This window comes from Geospiza fortis, unplaced genomic scaffold (genome assembly GCF_000277835.1).
Source record: "Geospiza fortis unplaced genomic scaffold, GeoFor_1.0 scaffold403, whole genome shotgun sequence".
NCBI classification, from domain to species: domain Eukaryota; kingdom Metazoa; phylum Chordata; class Aves; order Passeriformes; family Thraupidae; genus Geospiza; species Geospiza fortis.
Genome location: NW_005054336.1, coordinates 3,443,964 through 3,469,072, shown reverse-complemented (window position 1 = coordinate 3,469,072; position 25,109 = coordinate 3,443,964). Strand labels below are relative to the sequence as shown.

Here is a 25,109-nt window from a genome sequence, read left to right as displayed (position 1 = left end):
AAGCTTAACAGCATGAAAGGCAAAATCCACAGAAGTCTAAAGCAGGATCATGTCAGTGATCCTGCAACACTTGGAGGCCCTCTCTGGGCACTTGAGCTCAGCTGTTCACTCAGGTGACTGGTTTCCAGCAGTCTCCTGGAGGAATGAGTCAGCCCCCTACCTCTCAAAAGGAGAAAACTAGCTCTTAAAACTCAAAAGGGAAAAAAAAAAGGCATGCATAGAGTTTAGTAGCCTGTCTGAAAATCTTCTTTCACTGGGGGTTGAACTGCCATTTACGAGAGCTGAAAACAAACAGTGCTGCGTCAGTATTTGTAGCCATTGATACAAACAAGTACTTTGATACAAAGATTTTGGTAATGCCTGTCAGTGTTTGCTCAGACGCATACTGTACTTGTAACACCTCTGGAGGTGGAAATGGGGAGATTCAAGACTTCAGGACTTTCTGGCTGGTACTTCAGTCTTCCTTCTCTGTGAACAGCGAAGCCTTTGCTGTATGAAAGCAGACTACCTCCCTCCAACATAATCTGTGGTAAATGTGAAGGCAGTTTGCCTTTAGCACCTGTTTGGTTTTTACAGCTGTTCTTTTTCTGAAGATCATACTGCTCCAAGTTTATATTCAAACTGAAGTGTAGGACAGCTGGTACTGAGAAAACGGAAATAAAAATACAGCACATTGTGGTGATTATAAGCATATCAGCCCTCAGATTTGCTTACTTTGACCTGTGTGTTACACATGCATTCACATGTTTTCAGCTGTGGTTATTTCACCAGAGGTAATGCAGCTTTTGAATAAACAGGAAGCTACAAGAATGTGAGGAGCTGGTAGAACATATCCAGTATCCTTTTTCCTCTGGCTTCCCTGTCTTTGTTAATGTGACATTATGAAAAGTTCATGTGACTCATCTGTTTCTTGTCATTGGAGGACAGAACTATAAAAAGATATGGAAGCACTCAGTAGTTGGATTTATGAATAGGAAGAAAATTAACCTGACATGGAAAAATTCTGATGTTTATTTAGGAGAGGATGAAATAGAAACAAGCTGAGATTTACACATGAGTCCATCTCCTGGTTTTTGAGTCTTTGCATAATGTCAGAGTTTCAAATCCAGTTTTTCTTTGGAACTTCATATAGAGACATACTGCTATTATAACAAACAAATGCCTTTTGCTCTCCGTTAAATTAGTTACAATAACTTCGGAACCTTAGTGACTTGTGAAGTCCTAGTGTCTTGTGAAGTGTTCTCATAAGTATGACAAGCACTGTGCTTTAATCAAAATGTCCAGTGCAGATGGACTACCCCCCTTTAGATTACTGCATGTGTGAATATTTCAAAGGCTAACAAAAATTAGAGTGCATGTGACCCTCTTTGAAAGAGGATCACATGCACTCTAATTTTTGTTAGCCTTTGAAATATTGGCTTCTTGGCCATTTTTCAGGACCTTCAATGGGAATGATACAAATGTGCCCCTCTTTCTGCTTTGGGTGTTCAATGCTTTTCCTTTTAGATAGATTGAAGGAAAAGCTAGCTGTAACATGTTGCTGAATCGTGCTATGGAGAATCATGCTTGGCAGTACAGGTTTGTCAGACGTGTGCTGTTTTGGACTGAGGTTGAGGGAAAATGGCAGTGAGAAGAGTGGGACATGACATATTTGATTTCTCTGGTTATATCTTGGACATGACGTGCCTCACTGGACCTCTCTGGACTCTACTACTTTTACATGCCTACTTGAGTGCTTCATGAAAAATGTCTTTTAAATGGCACCTCGCTTGACCTGGAAGAATTGAGACTTACCAAAGCATCTTGCTTGGAACCTGTTTAGGCTCCCATTTCTGTAAGTCACTTCCCATTCTGGCACAGCATCATATTCGTAGTTGTTATTTTTCCACTCAGTGCCTTTAAATAGTTGATGGCCCCAGAGTACATGGTTCTCCTGATCCCATGCTGAATTCAAGTTTGTACTCTTCCTCTGCTCTTAATTACACCCTTTGACTTAATCACTAGAATGAATACTGATTCTTGGTAAAGCTGAAAATTACGCTTGTCTTGTAGAAGTTTCCTATTTTAGCATAGGCTTTTTTTTGTAGTAGTTCTGCATCAAAAAGAAATACCTCAAACAAGAAATAAAAAAACTGAACTGAAGTAATTCAGTTTTTTTGGTGTATCTGTGATGTTCATTCAGAGCAAAATTTATTATGGAAGGAGTAGGACACAGTTCCTTGAAGTTGTCTTGTTGGCATCCAACTGAAGTTGAGGAGGCTGCCAAACCTGGTAGTAAGTACAGGCTGGTGAAATGATGTGGCACTAAGAACTAAAAGTAGAACAGTAGGGCTTGGGCAGCCTGCTGATCTTCTCTAGAATACAAGAATATTCTTCGGCCTGTATCTAATCTCCATACTATTACTCTTTTTGCTTACGTTCCTCTCCCCATTTATTTTACATGTTTTTGAAGAAGAGATGTAATAACAAGAGGTATTACAAGTCTTTGTTTTCAGAGAGGGAGTGGTCTTTTGGTCTCTGGGTTTTTTGTTTGCTTGGGTGGTTGTTTTGTTTTTGACATAGTTCTGAAAGGTTTTTGAAAGCATTGTTGAGAGTTTAAAGACAAAACTGGTTGCAAAGGTACTCAGTTATAAGAAGTTGGCTGGTTGCTTACTTGTTATAAGTCAGCTAGCAAAGCATGGATTGAGGATGTGTTCCTGTCTAAGAAAATACATGGTGATGCTATCATATATATCCATCATGTGTGAGAAAACTGACCTGCAAAGAGCAAATTCTGCGAGCTTGTCCAGGCTCTGCAGACAGCTGGCAAGGCAGCTTTGCTGCTGTCAGTCCTGCACGTGTGTGTGGGCAGCAGGCTTGGGGCAGCGAGTGAACTTGTGCTGCCTCCAGCATGGCTGTGTCCCATGGGCTGGGAGTTCACTGGGAGCTGCCCATCGCCTTCTGAAGGCCCTGCTTGCCCTTGGGTCTCCCCAGCTGGCAGCCTTTCCTTCGTTTTTAGAAGCATTGCTCAGATGTCCTCAGGCAATGCTTCAACTTCTGGGATTCTCACTTCCAAAACCTTCGTGGCTGTTTTGGGCTCCCCAGCCTGATCTGTGCTTGATTCAAAGAAGTTTTGATGGCATGACCCAAGAGCTGAAACTGCAGCATACTGCAGCATTTTAATGAGATTGCCAAACCCACCTCAGTTTGAAGACAGCTTTAGAAATAGAGATCTACTGCAAGCTAGGCTTGCATTTCTGGTACTGGATTTGGATTTTAAAGTACCACTGTCATATGATTTTTTGAAGTTCATTGTGTGTCATCTGAAATCTTGCTTAAAAGAGTTGTCTAGTTGTATTCTTGCTTTGAAATCTGTAGAACTATAGATAGATAGCTGTCATTTCCAGACATGGCAAGATTACTCCAGTTCATTGTTGTCAGTAGCTATTGTGTGCAGTCAGGATGTCCTGGGGAAAGAGAGTGCGTGGTTTAAAGTTGACGTTAAGTACATCAGCATTCCAGTGGTGGTAAGCTAGAAAAAAGCTGGTGGTGTTCTACTGACTGAATTACTAAGAGATTAGACTAACCTGTTTTGGGAGAAGTGAAAAGAAGTAAATCTGAAAAATTTGAGATTTGTTATCCCTTTTGTGATGGATCCTGAAAAGAAAGGATTTCTCTGGCATATAAAGTGTAAAGCTTAACAAAACTCTTCCTGGAACAGGAAGGCAGAGTGAAACAGACGGCATTTCTTTAGGGAAAGGCTCTCTATATTAATGTCTTGTTAGCTAAGTGAAAGAAGTGCTCTCTCTCCGAAGACACTGCGGCTAATGGATATACAAATGTTTCCATGGTAAGTGCTTTGAATACATAGACAGTTTTTGCTAATTCCTTCTAATTTTGAAACAGTTTGCATTTCATGCCAGCTCTTAAATGATTTTTCCAGTCATTAGGGACTGGTAATCAATAGGTCTCCTTGTGACTGTTGTTGCCTAATGATTTGGAATGCAAAGTTTAGACTTATGCACAACATTATTTCTGGAAAGCTGTAGTTTTCAACTAACCTGAATAAAAAAAAAAAAAAGAAATCCACTTATAGTTACCAAGTTATTTAAAAAAAATTAAAAATCTGTGGAGCTTTATTGAATCTCATTTCAAACAAAGGTGCCAGAGGCTTTTTGTTTTTGTAATTACAAAGTGTAGCCGAACAAAGAGGTAGGAGCAGCTGTAATTTAGTAGTGAACTGTGTCAACAGAGACTGGTAATGTTATTATAATATGCAAGAATTGTTTTTTGCTGTAGGCTTATTACAACATTATTTTGTATTTGCAAGCAATTGTAAAAATAGCCCATGAGAAAAATATGTATTTTCTGTAATGGCTTTGTATAGAAATTGTTGTTATAAAATGTTGATCAAGTCTGTTTACATACTTTGTAAAAAGGAATGGATTTAACTGTGTTACTTTACTGGTAAAAAACTTTTCCTTTCACAAAGGAAGTCTAATGGGGGAGCAGATTACTGTACTTTCTTTGTTTGTTACCCATTAGTATTTAGGCACCTGGCAGGAAGTTTGAATACTTTTTAAGATTAAAGCCTGTTAATTTGCTGAGAAAATTTGTATAGAATGGACAACATTTTAACATTATTTTATTTTTGCTGCTTCTACAAGTCATTGTATTCTGTTTGTACTTGGAACATAAGGAAGACAAACTAACCTTGTTAGATTTTGCAAAAAGTGACGTGAGTTGAGTACCTGTATGTGTGTCATTGCAGTACCCCTAAAATAGGTGTGAGTGTGTGTGACTTACACATCTAGACAATTAAGAATATTGCATTGCTTAAAAAATAAAAAACAGTAAACTGAAAAAAAGAAAACTTTAAAAAAATACTAACGTGAAGTTGTCATTTCTCACAATATAACTCTGGGAAAAACTTCCCTCCAGAGGATACAGCTTCAGCTCAAAGGAATGTATGCAGCTTTTCTACAAAAAATCTCCCAGTCACCATTGATTAAGGAGTTAAGTTGAAACCAGACAAAAATGGTCGTGGTTTTTGTCTTGTCCTTTCTCCCTCTTCTTGTTTAGTAGTTGTTAATAGAAACTCTGGATGAATCATTCTTCTTGTCTCATTATTCCAGCTTGTTACAGAAGTGTGCTAAATGTGTTGAGTAGTTAAGTACTTGATCACCACTTTAAGCCATCTAATTTGTCTAGCAACACTCTTCTTCCTATTTGAGACCATCAATAGTTACGCTGAGTTTCTTTCCCACTTTTAACAGGAAAAACTGAGGGGGTTTTGCCAGACTGTGGTGAAGGGTTTTGCAGTGGACACCACCTTTTGATAACTTTCTGCTTGCTTGTACTCAAGCCAGAAGTGCTGTATTCTGGATTGCGTTCAGTTGAGGGGGCACCCCCACAAACTACTGCTCCTGTTTGGAATTCTGAAATTTCTACTCAGAAAAAAAACAGCTGTTCCAATATCTGACTGCATTTGTGAGCTGCTTTGTGGTGGTGCTGCTGCTGTGTGATTTGACTCTGGTTGGTAAATGACTGTTTTTGTTCATGCATTACCAACATTTCCACACAAAGCTGCTCCTTAAGTGGGGAGATACAGGAAGTGCAAAAGTAATCTGATTTCATTGAGGGAAGCATCTGGATTGTGTTAATTTTTTTCCTTTAGTGTTTACTTTCTTGCTAATCTTCTTTAAAACAATGTTTTTTCAATTATTCAGAGAAGCATAATGTTGCATGTTCTGTAGGAGACTTTGTGTATAAAATCTGTCTCTAGGCCTCTTGCTTAATTGACCCCATCTCTCACTCTTTGGTTTTCTTTTATTTTTCTTTTTTCTTTTGTAAGCGGTGAACTTCAAAGAAGTTAATGAAGAAAATAAGAGAGAACTCTTCAGTGAAATATTTTCTTCCATTGAAACATTGGCATTCACCTTTGGAAACATGTAAGATGGGATCCAGAAAGAGTTTTTAAAGAGCTCTATGGAGCTGAATCAAATTAAGACGCAACAATAACAAAAGCTTTAGTTTTCTTTTGGACAACTATTTTCTGATAAAGTAATTTTAATTAGCTACATCTAGAACAATTTTACTGTTTTGGGTTTTTGTCAGTTTGGCTTTTTCCTTAATAAGGAAATTTAGGATGTTATAGAAATTGCAGAGAATATGTCTACTAAAAATGGTTTGCAGAGCTTTTCAAGGACTGAATTTCTGAATTCAGTGATACAGAATTGCTTGATGAGGTAAAGTAATGAAGTAACACAATTCTTTGTTTTTCTGGCAGTGTTTCAGACTTCCTTATGGGAGATGTAGACAATGGCTCGTCATTGGGACTTCCTGTATCTCGGAGAAGTCGGGTAGGCTAAACACGTTCTCTCTGAGTGTCAAATGATATCCGTTAAAGGAGACTTCAGTTCCACTGAAACTCTCTGCATCATTGGGCTGGGACACTGGGAGTCATCTGTGGTTTAAAACAAGATTTCAACCCAGGAAAAATGTGTATTCAACGTTTCAAATGCTTGCATGTATTCTCAATTCTAAATGATAGTGATGACTTGACAGGTCTACCTGCTGTCATGGTTTTTGAGATTTTTAAATTGCTTAAGTGAAAATAAATGGGGAAAAGTAAGATACTTGAATGATTGCTCGCTGAAGTAGTTAGACAATTACCTTTTAAACCTGGAAACCAAAGGGTTAAGGACTTCATTTTGGCTTTTAAAGACTTGTATTTATGACAAAAATACATTTTCTTCTTTCGGAGCCCACTTTGTGCTGTAACTGTTTCAGCAACAATTCACTAAAAGAACTGTCAGCTTACAGGTAGTCAAAGAAAAACACTAACATTTTAAACTTTCCTTTAAACACTCTGGAGGTATGATTGAAAAATGCTCAGTACCAATTTCTGTTTTGATTTTTTGTATCTTGAGAAGCAGAATTTCAGGTAAATGAAATAAATTTAAGAGTTGCATGCAAGGAAAATAAAATTGATAGTGTGTATTACAAGCCAAGTTGCAGCAAGGTTAAAAATGTTAGATTATGTGGTTTTTTAAAGGCTTTGTTGAAACATACTTAAGACTTAGCACAGGCTTGTGTGCAGCAAGCCATGCAGCTACAGCTGAACAGTCTTTTCAGACTTTCACTATGTTTGATAATCTGTCTTTCTCTCATGTGTGTTACCACACAAATGCTACTTCTGTAGCTGCCAGAAAACTTATCTTCATAAACAATATGGAGGCTACTCAGAAAACTGGTTCCAGCAAACTTCAATTTAGGTCACTGATAAAAAATATGAAATAAAATAGCATAGAACCCAGCATCTCATGTAAATTAAATGAGATTATTTGAAGAAGTACTGGTTTATCTAATTCATTCACCAGCAGAAGGAAATTGCTGAATTTGCCAACATCTTAATCTTGAAATGGTTTTGCGTTGCAAAAATATGTGCTCATGGAAAGAGATGGTCTTATATATTGTATTGTGAAGTGAATGATTGATTTTCCAAAGGATTGCTCTTCTGAACATGGGGGTGAGGGGAAGGCCAAGGGAAAATTTGAATGTAGTGATATGAAGAAGGAATTCCATTCTGGATGTTTCAGAAATCAGCTTATATTTAAAACTTTGCTTTTGTAGTATCTCATGCTTTTCCTAATGTGAAGGTGAGCAATTATAAATTCTGGAGCAGGTAGGGTAACATACTTCAGTTTCTTAGAAATCTGTCTGAAATGCATTTTCATTTAGGCAAATAAATACACATTTAACAGGTGAATCATTTCACTTTGATTTACAATTCAGAGAGGAATTTGGAGGCCAGCTAGGATTTGAGTGTTAACAGGAGTTAAATGCAAAATATTTAATAGCTGTTTAACTTTTTCTGTAGTTGTGTGTGTTCAGTGATCATAGCAGCTAGCTGTATTTTAAACAGGGCATAACATTTTGGTAGAATTTAACATGTAAATACTCTGAGGGTTGATTAAGGAGAAATATTTTAATTGCCTCTTTAGTTAGGGACCTCCCTAATTAAGCTGATGAGGATGGCTCCAAGGAGGGGGGTGGGCAGAGCTGATGTTGCTTCTCTTGACTGCAGGGGAGTCTACATTCTTTACTTTAGGCATTCCACTTGGAAGCTTAAGTTAAATGATATGTATACCCCCTCTTAGCAAATGTAATTGCTCTCATTTTAGCTCTTGTAGTTCAACCAGATGTACAAGGTGGAAGCAAAGATTTTTTAATTAAAAACAAAAGCATTTTAAAATACACTGGAAGAGACCAGACAGACATGTCTGACCTTTCATTACTCAATAAGCTATTTGAATGCTATTTGATGCTGTGCAGATCTGAGAGCATAATAAAGAAGAAGGATCAAATTTTCAAAGTGTGTGAAGAGATTTGCCTGTGCTAGGGGGAGAGTCAGGTAATGAGGGGAAAAAGAGGCAGAAGAGACAGGTTGAAGTTGGAAATGAAAGTCAGGGTTTTCATTTTGCTAGGACTGCTGGGATTTGGGTTGCTTATGGGGGTAAAGCTGTATGGATCATGTTCTGATAATTTGTAGATAAAGAGTCTGACACAGATAAAAGCATTTGTTCATGCTTGCTTCTAAAATGTGGTATTACATATTTGCAGTGTATGAATGTGAAAGAATGAGTGACCTTTGATTAGCTGTATTAACTAGTGTGCCTGATTTATTGGAAAGGAGTGAACAGTTTTCAGGACTGCAATGATTTAGGTCTTATAGAAATGGGAAAAAATTTTTAGGACCAGAACTTAAAAATGCACCAAGTTAATATAAAGTATGGAGGTTTTCTAATTATTAATTTTTCTCCCCTAACAACTTTTAAATAATCTTGAAGACAGTAATACTTTATAGAAAATCTGAACTAAATCTAGGAATGTTCAAGCTTTCTCTGAAACCAAATATTGATCCATTGCTAAATTCAGATTTTAGGGGTTTTTAACCAATGTAGTTGGAGACAGCTTTGGGTAGATTTCCCAGCTGTTCTGGAAAAACCCTTTCATTTTCTTGAAACTCTCTTGTATTAGACAGCCACTGTGATAGTAACAAAGTGGGTATTTAGGCTGCAATTTGATTCTGTTTGATGTCACTGATGATTAATACCTTGCATGTTTTGGTCTTTGGAAAAGCTGCTTCTGCTGTGAAGTAAACAGTGATTCTTGTGAGATTTTTGTGTGATTTATGATTAGTTTTTATTTACATTAAAGAACGCTAACAAACCAAAACTACTTTTATCATTGATAACTGTGCTCCATTTTAGTGAATGTCTGAAAATAAACCAGTGACAAAGTCTAAATGGAAATAAGCTGTTCCTGCAAAGCATAAGGACACTTTGCAGCTATTTCTTAGCCTTTGTTTTCTGTCTGCTTTGTGCTTCGAAGTTTTCAAAAGTAGTTTATCCATTTAAAATTATGTAGGGCTTGATGTCTGTTTTGGTTTGGCTTTTAAGGGGGTAGTTGTTACAAAGTAAACTTCTTATTCATTTAAATTTGTTGAGTAGTCAGGTCTACAGCACAGTCTTACAAATAATTCAACATGCACAATTCAAGGGGTAGCAAAATGCAGTGAGGACAAAGGTAGGGATGACATGATGTGCTAAATTCCTTTTATTATTGGATTACTTTGTGTCAGGTTGTACTGATTCTCAGGGTTTCATTAGCGAGTGTTACTAGTCAGCTGTTGTGCCTACAGTGCACCACCTGCAAGTAATTTACAAAAAACTTTATTCCCTTGAGCAAGAAATACAGGATTTTAATGGCTTGTGGAATGATGTCTGTTTTATTTATCTGGCATTAAGTCTGTGTGAAAAGGTTTTTAAAAGATAGGTAGGGGTTTAAGAAAAGCTGAAGCTCACTTAATTGTTTAACAAATCTGGTTGATATTTAACTCTTTCATCACAGACTTTCAAGATTGTTCATGTAAAGGTATACAATGATTCCTTGCAATTTAATCTTTTTCATTTGCCAGCAGTGGGGTTTAAAAAATGTTGTGCCTTAGATGAGAGGGAGTGATGGTGCACTTTGCTTTATCTGCTCTATCTATGAAAAAATAAAGAGGCAGCTAATGCCATTTATCTTGTTAGCTTTCAGTTCCAGTGAGAGATTTCCTTTGCTAACTTAATGCTTTATTTCTTGTACACCAGTCTTTTGAGAATCTTTCTGTGGAGTCTGGGGGTTCACTGCATGAAAGGGATGATATTCCAGGTAGGTCATTCATTTAACATTGTAAACACTGTTTTGTAATCTGTGGGGTTTTTTCTTCTAAAAAATGTTCTAAGGAAGTTGCTTGGTCGCTTTTTTACACCTATGCTGCCTTTACAACTTCATTGTGAAAAAAAAAGTTATTGCCAAGGTTTCATTGTTTTGTAAATAACCAACCCAGGTTGGTTTTTTGGCAGGGGGGAGAACTAAGGCCTGAAGCACCTTCTGTGTGTTGTCATACAATCGGTGTTTGTTGGGTCACTTTCTTGAAGAAAGTTATGCTGACCATATGACTACTCCAGATAAAATACTATGACCCTTTAATTTGTTCTAAAACCTCTGTCAGTCCTGTTTAGAGTCAACTAGCATTAAAGACCAACTCAAGATCAGAGCTGCTTAAGCATTCACAGTTGGCTAATACTGGCTTTGCTCTCAGTGTGTGGTCATGTCTAAAAGTCACTTCTTTGTGTTGGATGCTTTATTTGCAGGACATCTTCGAGCAGAGGAGGTTGATAGCATGCTCCTAAGAAATGACAGTGGAATTGAGTCGGCTCTGTCCTATGCTAAAGCATGGTCAAAATATACCAAGGATGTAGTCGCATGGGTAGAAAAAAAGCTTAGCTTGGGTGAGTGGCTCTTTCTGGCATTTAATCAGCTTTGTCATGATGAAATTAAATCTGTTGTCAGGCCTCTGTGCTGCAGACTGTCAATAATGTGATTTCTAAATTAGTAGCTGTTCCGCTGAAGTGGACAGAGCTATCATGCGTTTCCTACAATTAAAGGCCTGTAACAAAGTGAAGGTGGTCCCCTCTGTAGCCTGTTTGTTAAAGGAAGACTGTAAAAAGCATTTAGCATGTGTTACAACTGTTGTTGTGTTATAATGTAAGCAGTAACTATGACATTTTTTTAACAGAAGTGGAGTGTGCTAAAAACTTAGCAAAAATGGCTGAAACTGCTAAAGCTGTTGTTGGACACCAGGTGAGTGTATACCTTAGGGGCTTTATCTTAGTCTTAAATCTTTATTGGATGGCTTGCCCAGGAGTAAAACTGATGTTGAGGAGTGGATTTTTAAGCTGATACAGAATTGATTTATATGATAAAGCAGTGGTTAAAAAGATCTTCATTTAATAAATGGAAAGATGTAATGGAAATTTGTATATATAATATTATTTTCGTGGAATATGCAGATCCACAATATTCTTTTTTCTGACTAATATTTTGTATGCTTTGTGATTCAGACTTGTAGACTTTTTTCCTAGTAAAATGAATCACAGATGAGAAATTAGTAATTTTCTACATTCATACCTGACATTCATACTATTTTAGTAAATAATTTACTAAATTTAATTGAAAATCTAGTTCAGTTATATAGACATTTAGAATGTCATTACATCTTTTTCTTACCTAGAACATGTTTTGTGTAATTTTAGGATTATATGCCATTCCAGTCAATATTCATTAATGCTTTTCAAAATGATATTGAGAACAGTCAACTTTGGCAACAAACAGCTGCTGCTCTCCAGTCTAACAAGTTTGTGCAGGTATGTTTAAAAAAGGAGACAAAAATATATATAATTTTGTAGAATATTCAAAAAGCCTATATGCCTTTAATGTACTCCGTTAATATTTCCTATCTAGCCTCTTCTTGGAAGGAAAAATGAGTTGGATAGACAAAGGAAAGATATCAAGGACCTTTGGCAGCGAGAACAGAAAAAAATGGTTTGTAATTCTTTCATATCTTAACTGTTCAGTCTAAAATTCTTCAAAAGAATGAAACTTTCACACTGGCCTGTTCTGCACTTACATTCATGTAGTCTCTTGGTGAAAGTAGATGTAACTGTCAATTTCATGGCAGTCTGGCATTTGTTATAGGTTATCTTTCCTTGTCAGTGTACTTGGTACTGCAGCATACAGACCTGTGCATAAGTCTCTTTAAACATCACATTAAATAACTGAAAAATTAATGTTGTTTATTCTTCTCCTTTTTCTCTGGCTGCATTCTGCAGCAAGAGCTGGAAGCTGCTCTTAGAAAAGCCAAATTGCTGTATACACAGCGTCAGGATGAGTATGAAAAGGCAAAATCCTGTACTGCTCGTGCTGAGGAGGAACAGCTTAGCTCAAGTGGAAGCTTTGTGAAAGATTTCAGCAAGCAACTTGAGAAAAAACGAAGGCTAGAAGAGGAAGCTCTTCAAAAGGTAAAGAGGTTTGTTCCTTGCTTTTAAAGTCTATACTGGTTTCATTCATGCTTTCCCAAGGAGGGTATTTGAGTAAGTTGAGTTCACATTTTTAATTTTAGTCATATTATGTTCCTTTGGGTTTTTATCTTAAAAGAGAATCTCAAATACAAGCATATTGAGTGGAGATTTTTCATGCTTCTAGTATCAAGGCCTGTCATCCATCAACTCTTTATACTTGTGTTTTCTTTAGGCCGAAGAAGCCAATGAACACTATAAAGCAAGCATGGCAGAGGTTGAAGAAAAAAGAAATTATTTGGAAAGCTTTAAAAGTGATGTTTTAACACAGCTTCGGGAGCTTATTTACCAGTGTGATCTTACTCTTAAAGCTGTAAGCATGGTCTTTAAAATACATTTTGCATAGATATTTATATATTGTTAGAATTAAGAGAAGGCCCCATAAGCCCCATTTTAAATTGAAAGTTTTCAAAGGGCAGATGTCATGCCAGCAGAAACAGTAGGAGAACTTACAATCTGTGTTCTCTTTCTAGTAGGAGTTTAAAAAAAAACCCAAACATGTGGGGGGGGGCGGGTCTTGATGGTTTCTGGATGTTTCATAAGCTGTTGCCTTGCAAGCACCCTGACTACACAATCCTTATAAAATATCTCTTCAAAATTTTGAGGGCAGTAGTGTTCCTCTGTTGCTTAAGAGTACAGCTTTCTGCTTTGATTAGTGCATTAGCAAAGACGTTTGGATCAAGTCCAGCATGGATATTAACACACTTCAGCCTTGCTGGCAGCCTCAGATGCTGCAGGATCCTTTGTGATTAGTAGAATGTACTAGTTTATTGGTGTAATAGGGAAGTGATGGTCAAAACTGCATAGGACATGCACAGTTCTAAAAAAAGCTTGAAGAATGTAAGAACTCATTATGCCAAGAGATGTTAGAGACCAATTTTTGTTTGGTTTTCTGTTTGTTTGTTTAGATGAGACAATTAAAATTTAATGCTGGCATGGGGAGGGAAAATAAAATATCAAACTTAACCCTGCTCCACAAGCAACCCTAAAACCAACCCGTAAGAGCAGTAGAAAGTAGAGACAGACTTGTCGGTTCAAGTGTATTTAAATTGCGGACTACTTTGCAACCCGAAAGTTGACAAAGCAGTTAGGCAGTGTCCCCCTTTTCTGGTCTCTGGCATGTGATAAAATCTTTTAGAAGTGTTAGGTAATTTAATGGAGAAAGTGTTCACTTAATCTGTCTGCTGGGACAAGACAATACGGTGCTCACCTGGGTTTGGAAGCCCAGATACTTCATTATTTCAGTGATGACTAATATTCACTCCAGAACATCAAAAAAGCCTTTCTAATAGCAAAAGCCCTTGTTGTTTATTTTGATCAACTCAAAGTGAGAAAAACTTGGAATTGGCTTTGCTAGTGGGAGGATTCAATAACCCAGAGAGGAGAGAAATACTCATGTCTCTATTACAGATGAAACTTGTGCAAATCTCCTGAAAGTTGACTGTAAAAAGGAATATGTTACTATTTTCTAGAAGTTTTCTAGTCTTATTGTTCAAATAATCTTCAGCTAGGGTATTAATTTCAGTTGAGCAAAGTGTAAGTGAAATATTTAGTAAATGATTTACAAATAATGAAAATCTTTCTCCCAACAGGCAACAGTTAACCTGTTCCAGCTGCAGCATGCTCAGGTTGTATCTCTGCCAGTTAACTGCCAGTCCCTCTGTGAGAGTGCCAAACTCTATGACCCTGGTCAGCAGTATTCAGAGTTTGTGAAAAGTTTGCCAAAGGATGGTGTTCCTGTTGAATCAGGTTGTTTTGAAACCCAGAATTCCCAGGTTGATGGGTAAGTGCCAAAGTACAGGTGGCAAGTGCTTGGTTTAAAATGCAACACTTAGGCATATGTGTTTAACAATAAAACAATATTTTTGGAGGAACTAAAGGAATCCTGTGTTTTACCCTGCTTTACTATTTTCTTAGTCTCATCTTTTAGATGGTAGATTATATATAATTTTTGACATTAAAATCTGCCTCTGAATTCTAAGGCAGACTGTAATTTCATGCAATAATACTTGCTAAAACATTGACAATTGTTGTGCAAGACTTGACTTTCTACTATTTTAATATAGATACTGGTTAATATGAAAAATGTAAATTTTGGACTTGGTAGGGTTGTATGGCAGTAGTACTTGAAAATCAGAAATTTAGAAAGTCTGAAGAGGTAGTTTTCCTCTTCCACAAGCCTTGCTGCTGCATACAGTAGCTTCTTTCGTACTGTTTACATTTGGCAACTTTTGGCAGGAAATGTCTCAATTTCTGTCTCATGCTATGTGCCTAAAAAAAGCTCAGAATCCATTTGTAGGGACATGTTACAACTTAATTATTTTTTCCAACCTGTATGAAATGGAAGTTTTTATTATTAAACTATGAAAGATCTAGCTAATGTGGAAATAAAGACTTCAAGATAAAGACAGCTCCTTGTGTCAGCATGCCAAATGTTTTTCCACCTTTAATTTGTTGTAAAATGGTCATCTTGGCACTAAAGCAGCAGAATATCCATTTCAATCTGTGTTTCACAGTTCTACAGGAAAGCGTCGTCATCGTTTTTCAAAAGGAAACTAAATACAAAAACCCAAATGCTTGAGTCAGACTTCTACCAACAAAAGGCAGGAAATTCAAAGTTAAAGCTGAGATTCTTAATTTTTGTCTGTAAATTTCCTGCCTTTTAAGACTGATTTAGGCTATACTCATAAACTTTGACTTTGGGGGAATTAACTATGTAGCTCCCTGAGAAACTGATGAGCGTGAAATTTCCAACACTTTGTGTGCTCTCCCAGCTATTTACTGCTTGACATTTATAGGAGCATGTTTTTTCTCCTCCTCTGCCCACCTTTTATTTTCTCTGTCACAGCCTTGTGATTCATCATGTACTTGATCATTTTTATTGTTTGATTCTGCATTAATTTAAGGAACTGTTCCTTGAACAAATGCAAATTTGAATGTTTTTCAGTTTCCCTTAAGCTTGATAGGGTAGAACTGATTAAGGAACAGCTTCCTGACTGCTAAACTTGGCCAGCAGGCTATTTTGTCCCCAGGGTGCTTCAGCATCTTATGTTAATTACTGTTCTTACAGTGAGAGTGGATTTTCAAAATGGACTGACACTCTGGCAGCTTCAGCACATTTTCTGTGCATTTAAAAAGCACAGTATGTGACCACCTGTATTTATAGGTGGATGGTCCTGATGGCTGGTCAGAGAATCTTTTGGAGGGGAAAGCATAATCATAGAATACAATGGCTTCTGATTATTCTTACCTTCAGATGAATAAATAGGCTGTATTTTCCAAGTCTGCAAGATAATGTTTATAATACATGAAGACGTGGAATAGCTGATTCTCTCTGGGTGGAGAGAAAACACTGGGAAATCTCACATACGTAATTGAAAATAAATGGCTGCTGTTCTTTTAATATTTTTGTTTTTTAATTTTGGAATTAAATTTAATTATGAGAATGACACATCAAAAATGTATGTTCATGAATAGTAATTAAATGTAGCATTTTTTGTGCCCAGGGATTAAAAAATGCGTTACTTTTCATGAATTTCTGTCTTGTTCATTCTTCAAATTACTTTTTTTCTTTCTGAAGGGTTTTTAATAAGCAATCAACAAACAGTGTCCATACATCCCATGGTAACTTATCTCAGTGTTCAGGAGATTTTCCTGCTCAGACATTAGATGATGTGGGAAGCCCAGTTTATCATCGTTCACAAAAGGTTAGAGAGAAGAGATCTTCCAGCAACACAGATATTCCAGGTAGTTCTTTTATATTTCTTTTGGAGCTCAGTCTCTAAATAAATTTTCTTTTTTAAATGTAACACTGAAGGATTAAAAATGTATTATAAAGTTCAAAGCCTATAAAACATAATGTACTTGAGCATAATAAGGAGAAATGGAAAACTGCCTGGTCCTAGATCCTTTGACAAGAAAGGTGAGATTCAATTCAAACAGCAAGTACTGTCAAACTCAGTGGACTAAACTCTTCCAATTGAAATTCTAGCAATTGGAAATCCATTGGTTTTGTAAATTCCATGTTGATTGCAGGTCCTCTGCAAAAGCACAATTATCTAGTTTCTGAAATTAATTTTCTTAGCTCCTGAAGCTTTTACACGAATATATGCCCTGGGGTTTTTTCACTATATTGCATGTTCATGTAACTTGTGCAAATTTTCCTATTTTGAATATACTCATAGTTAGTTTTCAGTTTAAAAAAAGTAAATTTTTTCTTTGATATTTGGAATTTGTGAACTTTCTTTTCAAAAGCAGTGCGAGGGCCACCACCGTTCAGATCGTGGTCAGTTGGCAACCAGAGTGGAGGAATGTGCAGTGACTCTGAGAGTGCAGGGGGGAGCAGTGAGTCCCGATCCATGGATTCTCCATCTGCCAGCCCAGGTACAGCTGCCCTCACTGCTGTGCTAACCTGAAGTCTTTTCCCTGCACTATTTCACATGAGTGAAGACATCATTGTTAAATAAACAAGTATTGAGCAGAGCATGTAATGAAAAATGAACAGTTGGGTGGGACTGGTACAACTTCCTGAAAATTTTTCTCATCTGCTAGGGGATTTTAAAAGACGACTTCCCCGAACACCTTCCACTGGGACTATGTCATCTGCAGATGATCTTGATGAAAGAGAGCCACCATCTCCTTCAGACTGTGGTAATGTTGTTTCTGAAGTCCTCAGAAGATGCTTTTTGTTACATTGTGTGGCTTTTCTTTCTAGTAATCTTAAGAAAAGTACTTTAACAAGGTGTGATTGCCAACAGCATTGTTTTTCAATATAATATGCATCCACTTGAGGTTGAGAGATGAAGAATAATGTTCAAGTCATTTTAATGAAGTGGTGCAAAATTGCCTTTATATGTTTAGGTTACTGTATGGACAACCACAGGACATTTCTAGTGTTGTCACCCTTTTGAGGTAAAGCAAATGATCCACTAACCATTCCCTCCAGACATTTGCACATAAATTTAGCTCCATACTGATTTATGTAAGATCACTTCTGAACTTGGACATGAAATGCACAAATACATAGAGGTGATAAGTGGCAATTTGGAAAAAAAATTAGAACCAAATGTTCAGGGTAGTAACTGAGATTTTCACCCTTTCAGCTAAGATAAATTAGTTCAGTGATGTCTGTCCCAGATTTGCCCAGGCCATTTCTAATTTTCAAGTGAATTTTGACTGTATAATGACAATGTTGCCGCAGGCATTGAAACCTGAATAACTGGATTATCAGAAACAGTTCTATTGTATGTTTACAGTACTTACAAACTAATTTTGAAATATTTGTGGCACTTAAAGTAAAGCCCTTAGGAAACTGTTTACTTAGCCCTTATTTCCTAAATGTATACTTTGCATTCTAGGAAAAAACCTGTGGTAAACAGCTTTAATTCAGATCTAGACTTAAAGCACGGCAATGTGTTACTGAATGCAAGCTTTCACTTAGAGTAGTATTGTTTAATCAATGTTGAGCATTTAAGAAGCTTTATGGGCAATTAACTGAATGTGATCATTTTAAGTTATCTGTAAAACAAAGGACTTTGGTTCACAGAGTTATTGATAGCATTTTAAGTAAATTGCTTGAAAAAAATTTGGAAACAAAAAGGACCAGTTGCTATTCTTTTTAATTTTAGAATCCTCCAGAAAATATCTTATGTTGTTACAGGAAACTCAGAATCAGTGATTTTTTAAAATTTATTTTTATGAGGCTGCTGCCATGAGTGTGTGTTAATTCTTCCTTGCTGCAAAATATTCCTTTTTTAAAGCATTTCAGGAACACTAAAGGCCAAAACAAGCTGTCTTTCATCCTCTAGTACAGGATTTCAAAATGTATAAAATTAAACTTCCATGAATTGTTGCCTGAAATGCAGGGCAGTTGGAATTAAATGTCCTAATATTTTCACATTGCCACAATACAGGAGAAAACTAAATACTTAATAAGGCGAAAAAGATTGTTTGATTCTGCTTTTACATAGGATTGTTTGATAGTTAATGTCTCTGTTATGTGAACTGCAACATAGTGTTGCCTCCCTGTGATTAAAATGTTTTTGATTACTTTGATAGTTGCCGTTACTTACAGACTTGTGTTCTGCAGCACAATTCTAAAAAATCAGAGTAACTACCACCCCAGTAGTAGATATTAAAATGACTATAACAGGGAAATTCTCTTCAGGTTTAAATGATCTCACATCTGAAACTGCAAATTCTCCAGGACCTTTTAGAAATGCTAATATGTCCAAAGCAGCACAAACACACAAACTACGGAAGCTGAGAGCTCCATCTAAATGCAGAGAATGTGACGGCCTAGTAGTATTTCATGGAGCTGAATGTGAGGAGGTAAGTTGAAAATCAGTTTTAATTGCTGCTTGGGATTTATGTAAAGTCGGGAGTTCTGTTTCTGTATAAAAACTGGAGTTTGTGTCTCGTATAACCACCATGAACTTAAAGCAGAGGCACACCATACTAACAAATTTTTTGTTTTGCTCACATATGGGGTGAGAAACAGCAGAAATATTTCTATTGTGTCAGATTATATCAAGCCATGTGCTTTTTTTGTTTCTTCTCCTGTAGTGTTCTCTTGCATGCCATAAAAAATGTTTAGAGACTTTAGCTATTCAATGTGGGCACAAAAAACTTCATGGAAGGCTTCACTTATTTGGAGTGGAATTTGCCCAAGCTGCTAAAAGTTTTCCTGATGGCATTCCTTTCATCATCAAAAAGTGTACATCAGAAATTGAAAGCAGAGCACTGAATGTCAAGGTATGCTCGAGTTTTGTTCGTGCTTAAGTTAGACACAATCTTAAAAAAAATTCTCTTAAGATTTTAATGGTGTCAATATCATCTGTGTTTTACAAGTTCCATTCAAACTGAAATAGAGTTGTGCTCGTCTTTTAATTTTAGGGCATCTATCGTGTGAATGGAGCCAAATCAAGAGTTGAAAAGCTTTGTCAAGCTTTTGAAAATGGAAAGGATTTGGTCGAGCTCTCAGAACTCTATGCACATGACATCAGCAATGTTCTCAAGCTGTATCTCCGCCAGGTATGGAATTGAGAGGTCAGATGGAAAACCAAAGTACTGTAGTATATTTCTTCAGTAGAGTACAAAACAACCACTCCTTTTCAGCACTCCTACAGCAGCAATTAAACAAGTGCCTTGTATAACTGCCATGGCTTCTTTATTTACGTGGAGTCTGTGACAAGGGCTGGGAAAAGTGCTGGGATTACAATATGTATTCTACAGGGAAATTGTGCATAACAAGCTTGTTTGTCTACTCAGAGTTTATTTCTAAAACCTTTCTGATTAGTGAATTTGCTTGTCTTACATGGAGTTTAAAAGTTTCTCGTGTTCTTGCCTCTTCATGCAGACAGATGCTGATATATTGCTGTTAATACCTGATAACAAAAATGTCATGAAACACTCATAGTGGTCATGATGTGTTCATTATGGAGGGATTATCCATCTTTTTCTTCTAAAATAGAGCTTTAAAGCTTCATGATCGAATTTTCTGAAACAATTTCAATATGTATGTGAAAAAATGAAGCTGTGATGTAGCCCAGCGAAATCATTGAGTCATTCTGAAAACATGTTTACCCTGAAAGGAATAATCTTTAGCTGGATGGTCCTGTCCTCCTCCTCATGCTGGCTGTCAGAGATGAGCATTCCAATCCTATGATCATCACCATTAAACGATTTTGAAATCAACTTTTTTTCTTGAAATCTTATTTCAATAAATTGTGATAAATGCTCAGTCCTGGAGCTATTGTAGGAAAGGGTTAGCAAATGATGTCTGGAAAAAGGTGTGGATTGGAAAAAGGAAAATTGGGGATTGAGCTAATGAAAAAGGATTAAACAATGTCATCTAAGAAAATATGCTAGACCAGAAAAAGTTGAAGAAAAACAGGAAGGAAACAGTTAAAATTCAGGTTTAAGTATGTTTCTGAAATGTTCTTATTTCTTCAGCTTCCAGAGCCCTTGATTTTGTTTCGGCTTTACAATGAGTTCATTGGACTTGCAAAAGAAAGTCAGAATGCTAATGAGGAGTTGGATGCTAAACAAGCTAGCCCCAAAGCAAAGACAAGACAGTCACTCTGTATTGAACTGAATAGAATCATCATTAAAATTAAAGATCTTCTGAAACAACTGCCTGTACCAAACTATAACACTCTTCAGTACCTTATTGGACACCTTCACAGGTAAGAAAATACTTTAAATACAAACTGATGTTGAAAACTTAACTGCTACATGCTAGGAATCTCTTGTTCCTTTTTGATGACTGTTGAGGAAGAAGTCACATATGCCTTTGAAGACTGTTCTGTTGCTGGAGTTTTTTCCATGTAATGAATTCCCAAGTGAGAGAAGAATATGAAAGGGAAATAAAGCAGGGAAAGCATTGGTCTCCAATATTTTTGATTCTGTGCTAGCACTGGGGTCAGTAGTAATTAGTGTCACATTCAGGGATCTAAATGTGATTTAAATTGCAATGTAACAAAGATAGGGCAGTGATTTGATGGCTGTTAACAGAATATTGAAATTTGTATCATGTCTCTTAATAACCATTCTTCAGTCACATTTCACTTCCTTGTCCTCCAAATGGTGGTTTGTATGATGATGTACTAAACCAGTGATTGCCTATGAAAATGGGTAATACTGGGATACAGCCGTGTTATTACTTAGAATGAGAGACATTCTTTTCCCCAATCCCAGAAATGCCAAATAGCCACAAATAACTTTAACAAATAGGACATAACACCCTGTGTGGGAAGTTCAAGCCGCTGTTAAATGTGGTCTGCACTGAAGATTCTGCCTGCTTACCAAACCTACTCTGTTTTTTGTCTCTTACCCTCTTTAGACATAAGATTTTAATATCAAAAGTATTTCTAAAGTAATAAAACCCTCTAACACTTGGGGATTTCTTTTGGTTTGGTTTTTCCCCCTCTTTGTGCAGAGTTACAGAACAGTGCGATGAAAATAAAATGTCAGCCAGCAACCTTGGCATAATATTTGGCCCAACTCTGATCAGACCACGTCAAACTGATGCTACAGTTTCTTTGTCATCACTTGTGGACTACCCTTATCAGGCCCGGGTAGTGGAGCTGCTCATAACATACTATGAAAAGATATTTGATGTCTCATTGAAACCACTTCTGAGTGCTTCTCATGCTGAAGAAACAGCTGGTACGGTCAGAGTTGCATTATCAGCAGATGAGAGGGAGCCGCAGCAGCAGAGGAAATCATTTGTTTCTGTAAAGGAAGTGAGTGACTCTTTTGCTGCCACAGTGTTACCTGTGCCACATTAACTTCTGTTAAATTCTGGAGCATTCCAGAGCATGTTTTCTAATAAGTCTTTTGGGGTTTTTTTTGATAAGGAGTGCCTTTTTTGTTGACTTCTCATTTACTTCTGCTCTGACTTTTGTTAGCAGGGTATGCAAATAGTTCCATGTGAAAGAGCTTCAGAAACAGCTGCACTCTTTTTGGAATCGAAGAATAGCAAGAATACAAAAGAAGAAGCAGATAAATCTGTAACTGGTTAGTATACTGTTAGATCTGGGTATGGGTAAATAAGGAGCCGTGGATGCTTTAGATTATAGTGCATGTAGGTCTGCAGTATAGACATAAGCAAGTGATAAAACCTGTTCATCGCTGTTTGATACACTGTTTATTTTTTTAATAGGAACAGAAAATTAAATCTTTCTAAATGCTTTTAAGAAATCTGTGTTTATGGAATCAGAGCTTGAAGTATTTGGTAAGAGAGTATAACAGTGGTTAGGTTTCTCCCTTGTTTTAAAAAAGCAAACAAAAAACAGTCCTAATTATGCTGTGACTGATTTCTGAAATCCACTACAAGGCTGTAAGCTAATGCCCAGCAATTTATGTATTTTGACCACTGTGCCCCCAAAATACGTATCATTGCCATTCACTGGAACTACACCAGAAGGCTCTGGAAAGAGTAATTATCTGACAGAATCATCAGAGCATTTTGGATATCAGTATTTTTGCTTAAAAAATCCCAGGTTTGCTAACTTTGTTCTAACTCTGAATTTTTTTCTCTGTTTATCTGCCTATGCTACTGCAGGGGTTTGGTTTAATGTAGGTATGATTTAATGTACCTCATTTAGGAGTAACTGTACATATTCCCTTTTAATTGTGCTGATTTTCATCTAATGTTACCACTTCAGTCATGTCCTGTACATCAACAGTGCGACATCCTGAAACATACTAAAACTGAAAATATTCAGGGATGGCAAAGCACCAGCCAGAAAGTGAAGTGTCTGTGTTTTCTCTTTAGTTACAGCTGTACAGTATGTGTTTTACTGCTAGTGAAATGCTTACATTTGGTTAGAGTAGGCTGTTGCTAGTATGTATACAAGATATCCGTAAAAACTGTTATCCCATTAAAATACTGACTAGCAATGGGTCATTGAAGTCTTGCTGATTTCTCTTGGCGAAAAGATCCAGTCACATCTATTTGTGTTTCTAGGTGATGTTGCGAGTCCAGCTTCAGAGAAAGACAATGATCCATTCATTTCTGTAGGTGAAGACCCCTGTCAAATGAACTTAGTTGCCGTAAAACCCAACCGTCAGATGGGCAAAGTTCCGCTGCGGGCTCCAAGGACAAAGGCAGCATCTCGCCCGGTCAGCCTGCCTGTGGACAGAATACTGCCTCCCTGTGTTTTGAATGAAAGGAATTCACGAAATGCAGGGGCAATAAGTTCAGAGAAGTTGGGCAGAAGCCCCACTATTGAAGAAGTCTCAGAGGTGAAGGCAGTCCCTGCTGTTGATACCTGCTGCAGACTGCCTTGTTATGACAGCCAGATGCTGCGAAAAACTTGGGACAAGCAGTACAAACAGTATGATATCACAGCAAGGACAGCAATGATCGTGACTAATGTGCCCCTGGAGATCCGAGCACTCGAGAGTGGAACTGTAGGTGCTTTATCATCATCAAGCAGCCTTGGTAACAATCCAGCTAAAGCCATTCTTCCTAATAAGCCATATTCTGTTGTTGGGTCAGGAAGGACAGCAGCAGAAGAGAATGGTCCTGATGTTAATCCTCTTGCTGCCTTTAGGCCACCAAGAACATTGCAACCACCCCCAGGGACATTTTATAAACCACCCTCTAACAAATCAAAAGAGAATGGAGATGGTTCTTCTGCTAAAGCTTGTGCACCCACCAGTGCTAGCTCTGTGCTCCCCCAGGATAATACTGTGAAACTGGCTAAGAGCTCTGCACTTCTGTCAGGTGATGAACAAAACACAAATGAACAGAAATCTAGCTCAGAGGATAGTCACTCCACAGATCTGAAGCCTGCTTACCATAGACTGAGACCAAAAAGGATCCAAGAACTGGAACACAGGGAAGCTCATTTTGTATAGGGTGCAAATTCCTCTTGTACTATATGCAATTTCTTGATGTTGCCCAGTGGAGGCTTCCCCTTGCCCCTTTATCCTTTGCCTTCCCTTGAGAATCCCACTTTTGTGCCATATTGGAGTTATTTTTATATATGCAGCATTTTAAAAATGGGGGGGAGGCCTGGGGAACTGTGAATGAAATAAGTCAAACCTTTTGTAGTTCAGTAGCTTTCAATAAAGATGTAATACATTCCCAGTCTAGACACATGGGTTCATTGAATAAGACCTTGAGCTTCATTTCATTGTGTGGAATGGAGTGCTTATTCATAGAGAAACAGCTATTTTTCTGAATAGATGTTATAATAAAAATGGAAGGTTTAATGTTCACTGTCTAAGCATAAACCAAAGCTTGTGCTTTGCTCTGTAAAAGCATTTGTTTATTTTTCTAATCTGTGCAATTAAAGCTTTGCTCTTGAACAGGCTTACATACTGGCCAGCATGGCTATAGTTATGTATCATATGTGTATATTTTAGGCAGACATGGTTATCTGTTGCCAGTTTTCTATGTTGTCACTTTAATCTTTTTATTTTTTTTTGTACAGCAAGGATGCACTTACTGAGCTTTACTGTTCAGAAGCAGCAGTCAATTCACATCTGATCTCTTGTATAGCTTAGTGAGTGGGGCAAATGTGCACAGCCTGTTTCACTTTGGTGCCATTCTGGACACATTCAGTTGCCCTGGTGTTGACTTTCCCAGGTGAATGACAAGGCAGTGATTTGCTTGCTATAGATCAGTTTTACCACTTACCCTGGTGTAACTGAAATGAAGAGCTTTGTTTCCAAGTTTCCATGAAACAGATAAAAATAACCAAAAATCAGCATTAGTAGGTGCATCTAATGGTTTTCACTTTGTATTAAATGGTTTTTATGTGTACACTGTGTTATATTTGCTTTAAAATATATTAACGTGTTAACATTTCAGTGACTCTATGGCTTCTATATCTGGATTTATTCTAACTTATTAAAATAGAGATGTTTGGCCTTTGCAAGTGTAGTACTCTCCTCCATCTGCCTTCTGGGACTAGGGGGTGGCATGCTTTTCTTTATGGGATTACAATTAGCACGACCCTTTCTTGCATACTATAGAGTACAGTTGTTTTAGCATGGTACTTTCTACTGATGTAAGCTCCAGGATGACTCTCAAAGGATGGCAACAGTGAAGAATCACTTTTCTGTTTTTGCAACAGGAAATACACTGGACTTTAGTACACCGTTACCTTTGCCAGTCTTCCCAAAACACCACAGATAAAATCCCACACT

General features: G+C 37.2%; 1 protein-coding gene across 5 annotated transcripts in view; it reads left to right on the top strand.

Annotated features, from left to right (window-relative positions):
* Positions 1 to 24,835, top strand: part of ARHGAP29 (Rho GTPase activating protein 29) — a 45,139-nt gene extending 20,304 nt beyond the window's left edge. Inside the window, exons 3-22 of one of the 5 annotated variants that reach the window (XM_031057888.1) lie at positions 5,834 to 5,930; positions 6,269 to 6,341; positions 10,137 to 10,197; positions 10,683 to 10,820; positions 11,108 to 11,172; positions 11,625 to 11,735; positions 11,833 to 11,913; positions 12,201 to 12,389; positions 12,622 to 12,759; positions 14,039 to 14,229; positions 16,027 to 16,193; positions 16,704 to 16,829; positions 16,998 to 17,096; positions 18,613 to 18,776; positions 19,011 to 19,199; positions 19,341 to 19,478; positions 20,400 to 20,632; positions 21,385 to 21,691; positions 21,860 to 21,965; positions 22,918 to 24,835. In XM_031057888.1, the coding sequence (XP_030913748.1) occupies positions 5,834 to 5,930; positions 6,269 to 6,341; positions 10,137 to 10,197; positions 10,683 to 10,820; positions 11,108 to 11,172; positions 11,625 to 11,735; positions 11,833 to 11,913; positions 12,201 to 12,389; positions 12,622 to 12,759; positions 14,039 to 14,229; positions 16,027 to 16,193; positions 16,704 to 16,829; positions 16,998 to 17,096; positions 18,613 to 18,776; positions 19,011 to 19,199; positions 19,341 to 19,478; positions 20,400 to 20,632; positions 21,385 to 21,691; positions 21,860 to 21,965; positions 22,918 to 23,813 (3,569 nt within the window). In that variant the 3' untranslated portion in view covers positions 23,814 to 24,835. Of the gene's footprint in view, positions 1 to 5,833; positions 5,931 to 6,268; positions 6,342 to 10,136; positions 10,198 to 10,682; positions 10,821 to 11,107; positions 11,173 to 11,624; positions 11,736 to 11,832; positions 11,914 to 12,200; positions 12,390 to 12,621; positions 12,760 to 14,038; positions 14,230 to 16,026; positions 16,194 to 16,700; positions 16,830 to 16,997; positions 17,097 to 18,612; positions 18,777 to 19,010; positions 19,200 to 19,340; positions 19,479 to 20,399; positions 20,633 to 21,384; positions 21,692 to 21,856; positions 21,966 to 22,917 lie in introns of all 5 variants that reach the window. The other 4 variants (XM_031057887.1, XM_031057889.1, XM_031057886.1 and 1 more) reach the window with 4 other exon arrangements.
* The last annotated feature ends 274 nt before the right edge of the window (positions 24,836 to 25,109 follow it).